Raw genomic sequence first — 12,477 nt, forward strand, 5'->3', positions numbered from 1 at the left:
GGGGGGACAACAGGGACCCCTTTGTCCATTCCCGGTGGGGAACAGCGTGGGGAGCTCTGGGTGAGCCCCCGGGGGGGGAAGGCAGCGAGGGACGAGGCTGCAGCTCAGCCTATGCCTTCCGGCTGCTGGCACGGCACGGGGTGGCACGGGGTGGGCAGTGCCAGCTCAGGGGCACCCGTGGGTGCTGGTCCCTGGGAACACCCAGGGAAAACCGTGAGATAAAGGGCCTGAGGGCAGGCTGAGGCTGCCCGAAACTCATTTCACTGGTGAGGCAGCGGGTCACGAGGCCCCAGTGACCCCGGCCTGGCATCAGCCGCCATCATTCCTGCCCCCCTGCTGTCACCGGGGAGGATGCCCCGTGCAGCCACCCGTGTGATGAGTGCGTCAGGCCGGGCTGAGTCAGGGCCTCGGGGCGCCGGGGGGAGGGGCGCTGTGGGATGGGGCACAGCCCCCTGGACCTCCCCCCCCCCCAGCCTGCAGCAGTGCACAGCCGGCCCCACAGCCCCCCCCCCCCCCCCCCCCCCCCCCCCCCCCCCGCGGGACACCCACAGAGTGCAGCCCCAACCGCAGCCCACCCCGGAGCACACATGGAACCGCCCACACGTGTGCCGGATCACGCACACGCCTCGCACACACATGCACACACATGCCACCCACCCCCCAACATTGTCTCTGCCCCCCCCCCCCCTCCCTCTCCATGGACACAGAGATCCCCTGGGCCCCCCCAGATGGCAGCGAGTTGCACCCCAGGGGCCCGATCCTGCAGTGGGGTCACAGGCAGAAGTGGACACACCACCCCCCCCACCCCACCCCCCACTGTCCAAGGTCCCCCCCAGACCCCCCAACACCGCCCCAGACCCCCCATGGACCCCAGATACCCCCCAGACAGAGGGGGGGCAATGGGACCCTGCAGCCAGTGGGGGGCAATGAGACCCCCCTCCTCTTGTAGCCACAGCCCCAGGCCAGGGCTCCATGGTCCCCCCCCGGGATCCCTGCCCCCCCCCCCCAGCCACGGTGTCCCCGGTCCGGCCTGAGTCACCGCGGCCCCCCCACCCCCCCCCCCCGGGCATGGGGGTGACGGGGATCCCGGCTGGACTCTGAGCCACACTTTCCACCCAGCCACAGACACCGGGGGCGGCTGCAGGGTCTCGGGGGGGGGGGGGACACCCCTGATTCAGCACCGGTGGGGCCACCTATGGCTGAACCCTCCCCCCCCCCCCCCCCCCCCCAGCACCAGCATGTCAGGGAAAGGGGTCCCGGGGCTGGGAATGGGGGTCCTGGGCTGGTTCGGTTTGGCTGGTGAGAGCCATGGCCCCCCCCCGCCACCGTGGCCACTGGCATCCTCACTGTGGCCCCCCCCCGCGGCCACACACCTTTCCCCTGGCACAAAGTTCCAGCGTGGCGGCGGCGCGGGGGCCAGCCTGACGCCGAGAGAATTAACGCCGGGTGATAATTAGACCCTGGGCAATAATTAGACCTTGGGGTCTTGCAGTGGCGGGGGGGGGGGGGGAAACGTACGCATGGAGGTGTGGGGGGGGGGTGCTCCGCATGTGCGCACATGTACACGCACGGAGGGGGCTCAGGGACTCGGGGACGGGGGTGTTTCGGATGGCGGGGGGGGGGGCCACACTGAGCCCATTCCTGGCGCTGGGGTAGCTGGGGCAGGGTTGGGGGGGGTAAGGGGGGGGGGCAGATCCTTCTCAGGGAGACCGCAGGCGGTGATTTATGACTCTGGGCTGCTGGTGGCAGCGGGGCTGGCCCCTGTCCCCAGGCTCTGTCCCCACTTGCCCCCGCATCCACCCAAGGAGAGATACTGGGGAGCCCCCGGGGGCTCCTGGCAGGGGATTTGGGGGGGCGGGGGGCACATCACCCACCCCAACCCCCACAGGACCCCCTCTGGCTCCTCGCCCCACCCCGAGCTCCGGCGGTGAGCAAACAGCCTCATGCTGCAGGTGGGGAAACTGAGGCAGGGAGCCGGGGGTGGGTGGTGGTCCCTGGCGGCCGAGGGGCTGCGGGGTTCCCTCCCGCCATGAGGGCCCGTGTCATGGCGCGCGGGGGCCGGATGACGGAGCAGGAAGCCACCCCGTGGCGTCACGGTCGCCATCCCAGTGCGTCGCGGGTGTCCCGGTGCCCCCGCGTCACACCGGGGAGAGGAACGGCCTGGGATCCCCCCGCTCATGACGGCGGGGGCGGCTGGGGGACACGCAGGGATTCCCCACGGCGGGGTGGAGGGGGGTTGGCCCCGAGCCCCCGCATCCCTGCGGTGGGAATGGGGGTCCCCAGGGATGTCCCTGGGGCTGGGGGTGGTGGTGGGGGGGTGTGTGTGATACCCTCACCCCGGTGCCACCCAGACGCTGCCGCATCGGCCCCGGTGGCACCGTTGGGACCCGCGTCCGTCCACGGTGCCCACCCCGGTCACGTCCCCGCGGCCCCGTCCCCGCGGTGCCAGCAGCTTCCCCGACGCCGAGGGCAGATAATTATAGCTGCAGAGAAAGCTAAAAATAGCCCCGCCGAAGGAAAAGGGGGTTATTTTTAGCCGCGCTCCCAGCTCCCTGCCACCAGCCACCCGTCCCCATCCCGCGCCGGAGACCCGGTGGCCTTTCGTGGCTGCCAGGGTCCGGCGCCCACGGGGGTTGGCTTTGAAGAGGGTTTGTGGGACGAGGGGGGCAGCTCCCACCACCCCCCCCACCCCCCCCGGCACCTCCCAGCCCTTGAAGTGGATTTGGGGTAGTTTGAGGGGGGATTTGGGGGGACCCCGCTCTGCTCGGGGGACACCGACACGGGACCCCCGGCTGCGGGAGGGGACGGGGCTGGTGGCTCCAGCCGGGCCATGTCCCCCCCGAGATGCTGTTGGCACGTGGGGAAACCGTGTCCCCCTCTGCTCCCCGGGGCTCTGCGGGGCTCGGAGGTGACTCCACACCCCGGGGGTCAGGGCCGGCCCCCCGAGACCCCGCCGTGCAGGCGGGTACCCCCCGTGCAGGGTGGTGGGGATCGGCCCGAGGACCACGGCTCGGACCTTCGGCACCGGCAGAGCCCGGCAGGCGCTTTGCAGCCAGGGCTGCCCGTCCTGCTCCCATCCCATTCCCGTCCCATTCCCATCCTGTTCCCATCCCATTCCCATCCCGTTCCCATCCCATTCCTGTCCCATTCCCATCCTGCTCCCATCCCACTCCCATCCTGTTCCTGTCCCACTCCTGTCCTGCTTCCATCCCGTTCCCATTCTGTTCCCATCCCATTCCTGTCCTGCTCCTGTCCCATTCCCGTCCCGTTCCCATCCCATTCCTGTCCCGTCCTATCCTGTTCCCATCCCATTCCTGTCCCGTTCCCATCCTGCTGCTGTCCCATTCCTGTCCTGTTCCCATCCCATCCCTGTCCCATTCCCATCCTGCTTCCATCCCATTTCCATCCTGTTCCCATCCTGTCCCCGTCCCATTCCTCTCCCACTCGCATCCCATTCCCATCCTGCTCCCATCCTGCTCCCATCCCGCTCCCGTCCCTCCCAGCTCGGCATTGCGGGTCAGACACTGAAAAATCCCAGCTATTCCAGGCACGCGGAGGAAGCGCGGCTCCAGACGGCCCGTTGGCAGCAGCACATTCCTGCTGCGCCTCTCCCTGCCGCCGCCGCCGTGGAGGCCATTGCCTTCCAGGAAAGCAGCCACTGCCCCAGCACCGGACCCTGGCGCATCCTGGAGCTTGCCGGGAAGCGGGAGATGCCGAGGGGCCAGAGCCGGAGCTGCCGGGGATGGGGAGCAGCCCCCAAGGGTGGGAGAAGGGGTCCCCAAGGGGCTGCGCTGAGAACCCCAAGGGGGCTTCAGAGGGAGAGTGGGGGGATCCCGCCCCATCCCACTTGGGATATCGGAGCATCCTCAGGCTGGAGGGCAGGGGGGGCATATAGACCCCCCCCCCCGAACAGGGGTGAAGGGGGGTCTCCGTTGATCCCAGCTCCGGAGAAAGCTCTGGAGGGTCCGTCATTCCCTGGCTCTAACGACCGTCTCCCCCTGGGACCGCGTCCCCAGGCTCTGGCAGCACTGAGACCCCCCCCCCCAACCTCAGTTGTGTCCCCCCCCCCGTCCCCAGCAGGCGCAGGACAGGCCGGGCAGGAGCTCTGGCAAAATGAAAAGTGAGCCTTTTTATTGTGTTCTCAATTCACTTCTTAACAACAATTCCACAAAATATCGAACACTGTGCAAGGGATCGGGCTATGGCACAACCAGGAACGGGACGCGGAGATGGGAAAATGCAGACGTTATGAGGAGCCTACGTCACGGACACGGATCACTCCCTACCTACAGCCTTCACAAACCTTGGATTCGCGTTTGGCAACAAGATCAGAGTTTGGCAAATAATAATAATAATAATAATTAATAATTAATAATAATAGACCAGAGAGAAAAAAATAAAAATTAAGAGTGCGAAGTATCAGACGCGTGGCTTCTGTTCGATGAAATAAATGCGTTATTTTTTTTTAACTTTGTTAAATAAAGTTGACTTTTTAAGTACTTGGAGGAAGGGGGGGGGGGGAATCTGCTGGGATCCGGGGCTCGGGAGTAGCCCCCGCCACCCCCGCGGGTTCCCGGGGCGGCTCCCGGCTCCTGTCGCCGAGACAGGGAGGGGAAGACAAGGAAAAAGGACCAAAAAAATTAAATAGAAGCAAAGTTTCCTCTCTCTCCCTTTTCTTTTTCAGTCTCTCTCCTTTCTATTTTTGGCGCCGGCTTCACCACACGCTAAAAACAAACGCGGGACAGATTCGGGCATGTGTTTACCTCCAGAAAAAGGCCTTTGTGGAGCCGGGGCTCTGGCCCCCCCCGCACCCCCCCAGTGGCACAAGGGCAGCCCCGGCTCCCGCTCCCCCCCCTCCACGAGCTGCAGCACTTAAAAAGTCCTGAAAAGTGTCTTTTTTTTTTCTTTTTTTTTTTTTCTTTTTTTCCCTTTTTTTTCCTTTTTTTTTTTTGTTTTTTGTTTTTTGGCAAATGCACTAACAAAGTACAAGCAACTACTGTAATTTGCACTTATATTTATGCCATACAAAAACATCTACAGTATGATCACTGATTTACTCAGACGAGGAAAAAAAAAATAATAATAAAAAAAAAATAAAAGGTCAAGGATTTTTCCACCTAAACGAGTCACCCACTGAGAGACACCAGCACCCGCCAGCAGGACCCCCCCCCACCGGCACCGGGAGCCCCCAGCCCCGTCCTCAGGCTCCCGGGGGACCCCAAGCAGCCGCCCTCTGTCCCCTTCTCCTGGCTCCAGCCACACGCTGAACCTCAACCTGCTGCCTGGCCCCGCACCGGCCACCCCTCCGCTGGCACCGGGGACGAGAGTGACCCACGGGGATGGAAGGATGAGGGGGGAGGCAGAAAGACCCCCATCTGCTGGACCGTGGTGTGCCCGGCTGGCTTTTTTCCGGCAGAGCATCCCCTGGGATTTACTGGTGAAGCATCCCATCGTATTTGCCGGCAGAGCATCCCATGGCATTCACCAGCAGAACATCCCGTGGGGTTTTCCGGCAGAGCATCCCGTGGGGTTTTCCAGCAGAGCAACCCATGACATTCACTGGCAGAGCATCCATCCCATGGTGTTTGCCAGCAGAGCATCCCATGGGATTTTCCCGCAGCGCATCCCATCCTACATTCCAGCAGAGCATCCCATGGCATTCACCGAAAGAGCATCCCGCGGTGTTTGCCAGCAGAGCATCCCGTGGCATTTACTGGCAAAGCATCCCATAGTATTTTCTGGCAGAGCATCCTGTGGTGTTTGCTGGCAGAGCATCCCATGGCATTTGGTGGCAAAGCATCCCGTGGCAATCACCAGCAGAGCATCCCATGGTATTTCCTGGAAGAGCATCCCATGACATTCACCAGTAGAACATCCCATTACATTTGCCAGCAGAGCATCCCGTGGGATTTTCCCGCACAGTATCCCGTGGCATTCACCGAAAGAGCATCCTGCGGTGTTTGCCAGCAGAGCATCCCGTGGCACTTGCTAGCAAAGCATCCCGTGGGATTTTCCCACAGAGCATCCCGTGGCATTCACCAGCAGAGCATCCCATAGTATTTTCCGGAAGAGCATCCCGTGGCATTCACCGGCAGAGCATTCCACGGCATTCACCAGCACAACATCCCATGGCATTTTCTGGCAGAGCATCCCATCATATTTTCCAGCAGAGCACCCTGTGGCACTCACCGGCAAAGCATCCCATGGTATTTTCCGGCAGAGCATCCCATGGTATTTTCCGGCAGAGCGTTCCATGGCGTTTCCCGGCAGAGCATCCCACCACAAGCCACCTGGCACCGTGGATCCGAGCCGTCCCGCCTGATCCCGGAGGGATGCAGAGGGGCAGGGCTGGCGCCCGCCCGGCTGGGGGTGTCGGGGAGCCCCCTGGGGCAGCCGGTGACGGGGTGAGGGGAGGGGGACGGGACACACGGCCCCTGCCCCGGGGTCCCCAGGGGAGGAGCGGCGACCGGAGGCAGGTTTCTCTGGCTGACCTGCAGCTCGGGCGCTCGCCCGGGGCACCGGCTTTAGCACCATGCGCTGGTCTCTAACATAGAGGAAGAATCAGCAAATCTGGAGTAGAAAAATAAGGCTGGAACTGTACGAGATTAAGGGCGGAGGAAATTTCCCTCGCGTGGAGAAGAGAAAGCCCCGCTGCGGCAAAACCCAGGCGCACCTCAGGACTCTGCTCGCTTCCCGCCACCGAGGCGGCGTCCCAGAGCTGGAAGGTATGTCGGATGAAAGATTTAAAAAAGGAATAAAAGAAAGAAGGCGGCGGCGGTGTTGCCTGCGGCTGTGCCGGGGCTGCCGGCCGGTGCCGGGCTGGGAGCGGGGCTGGGGACACGCTCGGCCACGGAGGGAGAGAAACCCACTTCCCTCCATCTCCCCCAGCGCTCCCACTGGGACGGAGGGGATCCCGGGGGTCACAGCAAACGGGGCACAAGGACAGTACAGGGACAGGAGACCACAACACAGCTCGGGGGGGGGGGGTTAAATCAGCAGAGGACCCCGGGAAAGCAGCCGCAGGACGCAGACGGGGGGGGCGCTGGGGTTTGCCTTAGTGTTAAAAACGTGGGGTTTTGGTTTTTTTCCCCCAACTTTGTTTAAAAAGGCAAGTGATCGCGTACTTAAAAAATAAAGCGAAGGCGAGATACCTGCAACCCAGGAGTGTAAATGGAGCGTCTCTGCCAAGCACAGCCCGGGAGGGGCCCGACACCCCACAGCCGGAGGAAGACCCCCCCACCACCACCAACTTGCCCTCCCTGGCTACCAGCCGGGCCGGCCGCGGGCTCCGCTCCTCTCCCTGCCTCCCAGCCGGCCTCCGGCATCACCCCGTGCCCCAGGAACACCCTCAGCCTCTGAAACGCCACCAGTAAAGCCTCCCAGTGCCCTGCTGGGACCAGCGACTCCGACCAGTCTAAGCCCAGGCAGCAGCCAGCGGGGGCTGCAGGGTCTTCTCCCTCCAGCTGGACCCCGACAGGGAGCGGGGAGCGCGGTTCAGCCGTGTCCCCAAACACCGGGGTGTCCCCTCTCCGGGGACATCCGCGGCCGCGGAAACAGTCCCTGTCCCACGACGGGGTCGGCCGTCCGCGGTTCCCATCCCGGCGGGAAGTCGTGGCATTTCAAACCAAATCCCAAAGCGTTGGGGGAACGGGAAAATTCCCAGAATTTCACATCAGGTGTGGGTTGGGTGAGTTTCTTTTTTCCCCTTTTCCTCCCCAAACCGACACCGGGCACCGCCCGCACTGGCACCAGCGCGGTGTTGAGGGTAACTGGGAACGTGCTGGTTGGGGAACCGTGTCTCTGCCCGTCGCCGGGAGCCTTCGCCGTCCCCTGAAGAGCCACCAAACCCCTGCGGACACAGATCGGGCTCGGTGGCTTGAACCCAGCGCCGGGGACCCGTCCTGTCCCAGCCAGAAGCCCGGTCGGCAGCTCCGGTGAGGAGGGGAGACGTGGTGGGATGTCCCTGAGCTCTCATCTTCCTCCCGAGCATCCGCCCGCCCCGGGCACGGAGAGGCCGGGCTCCATCGCTGCCGTCCCAGCGGGAGGAAGGCTCCTTCTGCTTCTCTCCTCTTCCTCACCGGCTGCTCCCTGCCGGGTTCTCCCCGTCCCCGTGTCTCACCTCAGTGAACAAAGCGCTCCCCCTTTAAATCGCATCCCAAGATTTCCAAGGGAAGGGAACGGGGGCTATTTCTCCTCCAGCCTTTCCCTCATCTCCCCGAACGGACTGGGTTTAGTGGAACGAATCCCACTGGTCGCTCTCAGCAAGGAAAAGGGAGATGGGAAATGCTGGTAAATCTGCCAATCCTAGTGTTTTGGACCCAGACTCTCCAAAAAAGCCAATTTTAAAAGATTTCTCCCGTGACACTGCACAACAGAAAGCCCCTGCCCTCCCCCCCCCGCCCCCGGTACAGTCCTGTTTGGGAAAATCAGTGGTAACGACACAGAGAAACATCCGCCCCCCCCCGTCCCACGCCATCAGAGGGGTTCACCCCCGGCCTCGCAGCGACGCCCCCGGGGACCCCCTCGGCCGATGGAGCCCAGCGTTTCCCCGCGGTGCCGTCCCCTCGGGCGAGCGGAGCCATGGGGCGCAGGGAAGGAGCCTCCCAGCCTTCCCCCTCCTCTTCCTCCCCCCAGCCTCCCCCTTCCTCCTCCTCCTCCCCCCAGCCTCGCTTTATCCATTTGCAACACCAATTTTTCCAGCCGTGTTTTGGTTGGGGTGGGGTTTTTTTTATCCTTTTTTTTTCCTTTTTTTTTTTTTTTTGTACTATTATTTAGTTTTCTACAAAATCGCTCCCCACCCGGGCGCTTCTGCCTCCTGCCCTCTCCCCAAACAGAGCAAATTCTTGCCACGAGGCGCTAATTGGTAACTAATTGGATCAGCCCCTCTCAGAGCTTCGTTCCAGGCTTCGACACTCAGCTCTCGCATCCCATCGGCCAAACGCAAGAAAAAGCTGCCGCGGCCTCCACCACCCCAGGACCAATTTCCAATATCGCTATTAAAAACACTCCCCCCACCCCTCAGCCTTGGTTTTTGTTGTTGGTTTTGTTTTTTTTTTCCTGTTTTGAAATGTTGACCCCTCTCAGTGCGGCACCTTCCCCGGAGCAGACACCCCCTTCCCTCAACCGCTTACAATTATAGATATATATATATTTTTTTTTTTTTGTGTGTGTGTGTGTGTGTGAGATTTAAGTTCTATTCGAATCCAACATTTAGTGTTTACCCCTCGGCGCGGTTGTGAGTTTTGTCGCTTGGTTTCGGTCGCTGGAGAACGGTGCCCTGCCTGAGAGATCGCACGCGCCGGAGCCGGGAGAGCTATAGGATGATACAAGGCTTTTTGTCCTTAAAGGGATTCTCGGAAGCGGGCACCCCAACCAGCAGCGGGTCGTTCCTGGCATGTTGCTCGCAGTAATTCATTAGCTCGGAAGATGCTTTCGAGACCTAAAGGTTGGGAGAAAGCAGAAGGTGGGTGGGAATAATTTGAGGTGGAGACGCAGAGCTCCAGCGGCCACTCTCCCGGCTCCGCAGGGAGGAAAGGAAAAGGCTTTTCGGAACAGAAACTTTTCGGAACAGAAACTTCAGGGAGACGGCGAGAAATGAAAAGGGGAAACGGCGACGGAAAAAAGGAGGTTTGTGAGGTCTGACATAAACAAAGCGATGAGTATGGGAAAATATACTCCCAGCTGAGAGCAAGAGATTTAAAAGAAGATATTATTTTAAGGGCTTAGGGATAAAAAAGAAAGGAAAAAAATGCCTGCTTGAGAGCAGCCACCCTCTGATGTTAAAAACAGAGGTTTTGAAACCGTTAAAAACTATTACTTAAGGCTCTGCTTATTTTAGTTCAAAGACGCCTTCTGGGAACCGGGGCCCGGAGCAGCCCGGCGGAGGGGACGGTGGTGGTGAGCAAGCGGTGGCCGCAGCGGTGACAGCAAGGGGGAGGGGGAGGCACCGGGGGACCCGGGCAGGGAGGTGCCAGCAGCTCCGCAGACCCACAACAGCCCTTTTTTTTAAAAAAAAAAATTAACTTAATAACTGGTTGAACGTAAGGCAAACACAAACCATAAACGCCAGATGTGACCTGCTGTAGCTGCAGAGCGGTTCCCGTCCCGGGGTCCCCGTGGCTGCTTGGCACCGGGGTGACTCCCCCCCCTCAGCCCAGCCCAGCCCTGATTTAGGGGGACAAAAAGCACTTCCCATCCACCTCCTGCTGCCCCACCTCTGCTGCTCTTGTCCCGGCTCTGCCGGGGCTCACCGCGCTCCGCCGAGGATGCTGCGGCCCCAGGATGGCTGCGGAGCGACGCAGCCTGTCCCACGGGAAGGGGCAGTTCTCTGCCACCACCATTAAACCCTCCAGCAACAACCCAGAGCGTGCGGCGCCTGCGACAAAACCCCGGGTTCTCTGCAGCTTTGGGCAAACCCCTTCATCTGCGCTTGCACCCCCCAGGGTGGGCTTCCTCCTCCCGCCCTCCTGGAAAGCACAGGAAGGACACGGAGCTGTTGGAGAGGGTCCAGAGGGGTCTACGGAGATGCTGGGAGGGCTGGAGCCCCTCTGCTGTGGGGACAGGCTGAGAGAGTTGGGGGGGTTCAGCCTGGAGAAGAGAAGGTTCCAGGGAGACCTTAGAGCCCCTTCCAGTCCCTCAAGGGGCTCCAGGAAAGCTGGGGAGGGACTCTGGATCAGGGAGGGGAGCCCTAGGAGGAGGGGGAAGGGTTTGACACTGACAGAGGGGAGATTGAGATGAGATGTGGGGAAGAACTTCTTTGCTGTGAGGGTGGTGAGAGCCTGGCCCAGGCTGCCCAGAGAAGCTGTGGCTGCCCCATCCCTGGAGGGGTTCAAGGCCAGGTTGGAGGGGGCTTGGAGCAACCTGCTCTGGTGGGAGGTGTCCCTGCCTGGAGCAGGGAGTGGGATTAGATGGTCTCTAAGGTCCCTTCCAACTCTAACCATTCTATGGTTCATTTATCTGCAGGAGAACATGTGTCTCGGCCACCCCGGCGAGCTGGAGGAGCGAGCCCTGGGCTGACACCGCGCTTGGCACCGTGCTTGCCCGGGAGCAGTGTTTGTGGGTCACGGCTTTATTGAAAGCTGGCCCAGACAGTACGTCTTCTCCACTCAGCCGAAATAGCAGCGTGTCGTGGTCCCACCACTGTTGTTCTTTTCCAGCAAAGCATTTAAGAGTCGCAGCTACAAAGGTCGGTGAGTGTCCACACACCCTGCCACCCCCCCGGCCGGGACACGGTAATTCTTAGGAGAGTCAGGCCGTGCCGGGGGAAGACCTGTAATTTATTCTGTCTTCCCTAAAATAGCCTCGCTGAGGGTGCATCACTGGAGTCTGGAAAGCGGTGGCCCTAAAAACAGCTACAAAACCTCACGGCTCTAAAAAACCCCAAGAGGACATTGAAAGCAGCAGCAGCAGCTCCTGCACATCGAAACCGGAGATGAAGGAGGAGCCGCTGCTGCAGAAGCGGCAGGGACTGAAAGTCAGAGAAAACCTTCTTTGACCAGGAAACTAAATTACAAACTACCCGGTGGATTTCACACCTCCGGGTTTTACCGTATTTCAGTTTCACTCTGCCTTTCATCACCGCACGCGGGGCTTTCCTTCGCGTGATTTACTGACAAGAGGCTTTCCATGAACAGATTGTGTCTCTCCCCTCCTTCCTCCCCTCCCGGGGGGTTTCTCGGCAGGACGGGGAGCGGAGCAGCCCGAGACCGCCCCCCCGCCCGCCCTACCGTGCCCACCGAGGGGCACAGCGGGGTGGCACAGCCTGGGGGCACGTTGGGTTCCTCCGTGGCCCACGGTTTCCTGCTCAGGGAGCTGGGACTCGCTGCCCACGTGCTAATACTTGTCTCCAGCAAAGGCTCAGAGCTCGCTGGCCAAACGAGCCCCCGGCACCGCAATCACCCAGCCGGTTCCCAGAATAGAGTGAAAGCCCCTGGGGGACCCCATCTCCAACTCTCAGGGGACGCTGTACCTGCTCCAACCCCCCCAGTGCCAAAAGCAGCTCTATCTGTGGGGCTCCTCTGCTGCCCCAGCAGATTGCCGGTGACCGCAGCACACAGCTGGGAATAGACTCCAGTTTGCTGTCCTGGGCAACTGCAGCCCCAAATTAACCTAATTCTACAATAAACTTGCCCCAAACCAGCAGGAAGGCCATCCGTCCCTTCACTTGCAAAGTGTCCCCATCCCTTTTCAGTCGCAAGGACGCAGCGGCTGAGAAATAACCCTGCAGGCAGCGGCTTTCGGAGGGAAATTGCGTACGGACAGTGAACCCATCCTGTGAAAAAATGGGGCACTGAGACTGGAGTGTGTGTGAACGTGCCCGGCAGAGCTTTGCTGCGTCTGTCCCTGCAGCTTCAGGGTCTTCACGGGTTGTATGAGCACAGCTGAGCTCCAGGAACTTACCGCAGCGGCTGGGCTGTCCTCGGATGGTGCCGTCACCCCAACACTTGGGAGAAGCCACCCAGGTGAAACCTTATGTTG

At 61.3% G+C, this 12,477-nt stretch overlaps 1 protein-coding gene across 2 annotated transcripts in view; it reads right to left on the reverse strand.

Moving 5' to 3' along the window:
- Positions 1 to 8,761: 8,761 nt before the first annotated feature.
- Positions 8,762 to 12,477, reverse strand: part of GNG7 (G protein subunit gamma 7) — a 72,814-nt gene continuing 69,098 nt past the window's right edge. For both annotated transcript variants that reach the window (XM_074163669.1, XM_074163671.1), the window contains one exon: positions 8,762 to 9,439. In XM_074163669.1, the coding sequence (XP_074019770.1) occupies positions 9,314 to 9,439 (126 nt within the window). In that variant the 3' untranslated portion in view covers positions 8,762 to 9,313. The remainder of the gene's footprint in view (positions 9,440 to 12,477) is intronic.

Source organism: Numenius arquata, chromosome 25 (assembly GCF_964106895.1).
Source record: "Numenius arquata chromosome 25, bNumArq3.hap1.1, whole genome shotgun sequence".
Lineage (NCBI taxonomy): Eukaryota > Metazoa > Chordata > Aves > Charadriiformes > Scolopacidae > Numenius > Numenius arquata.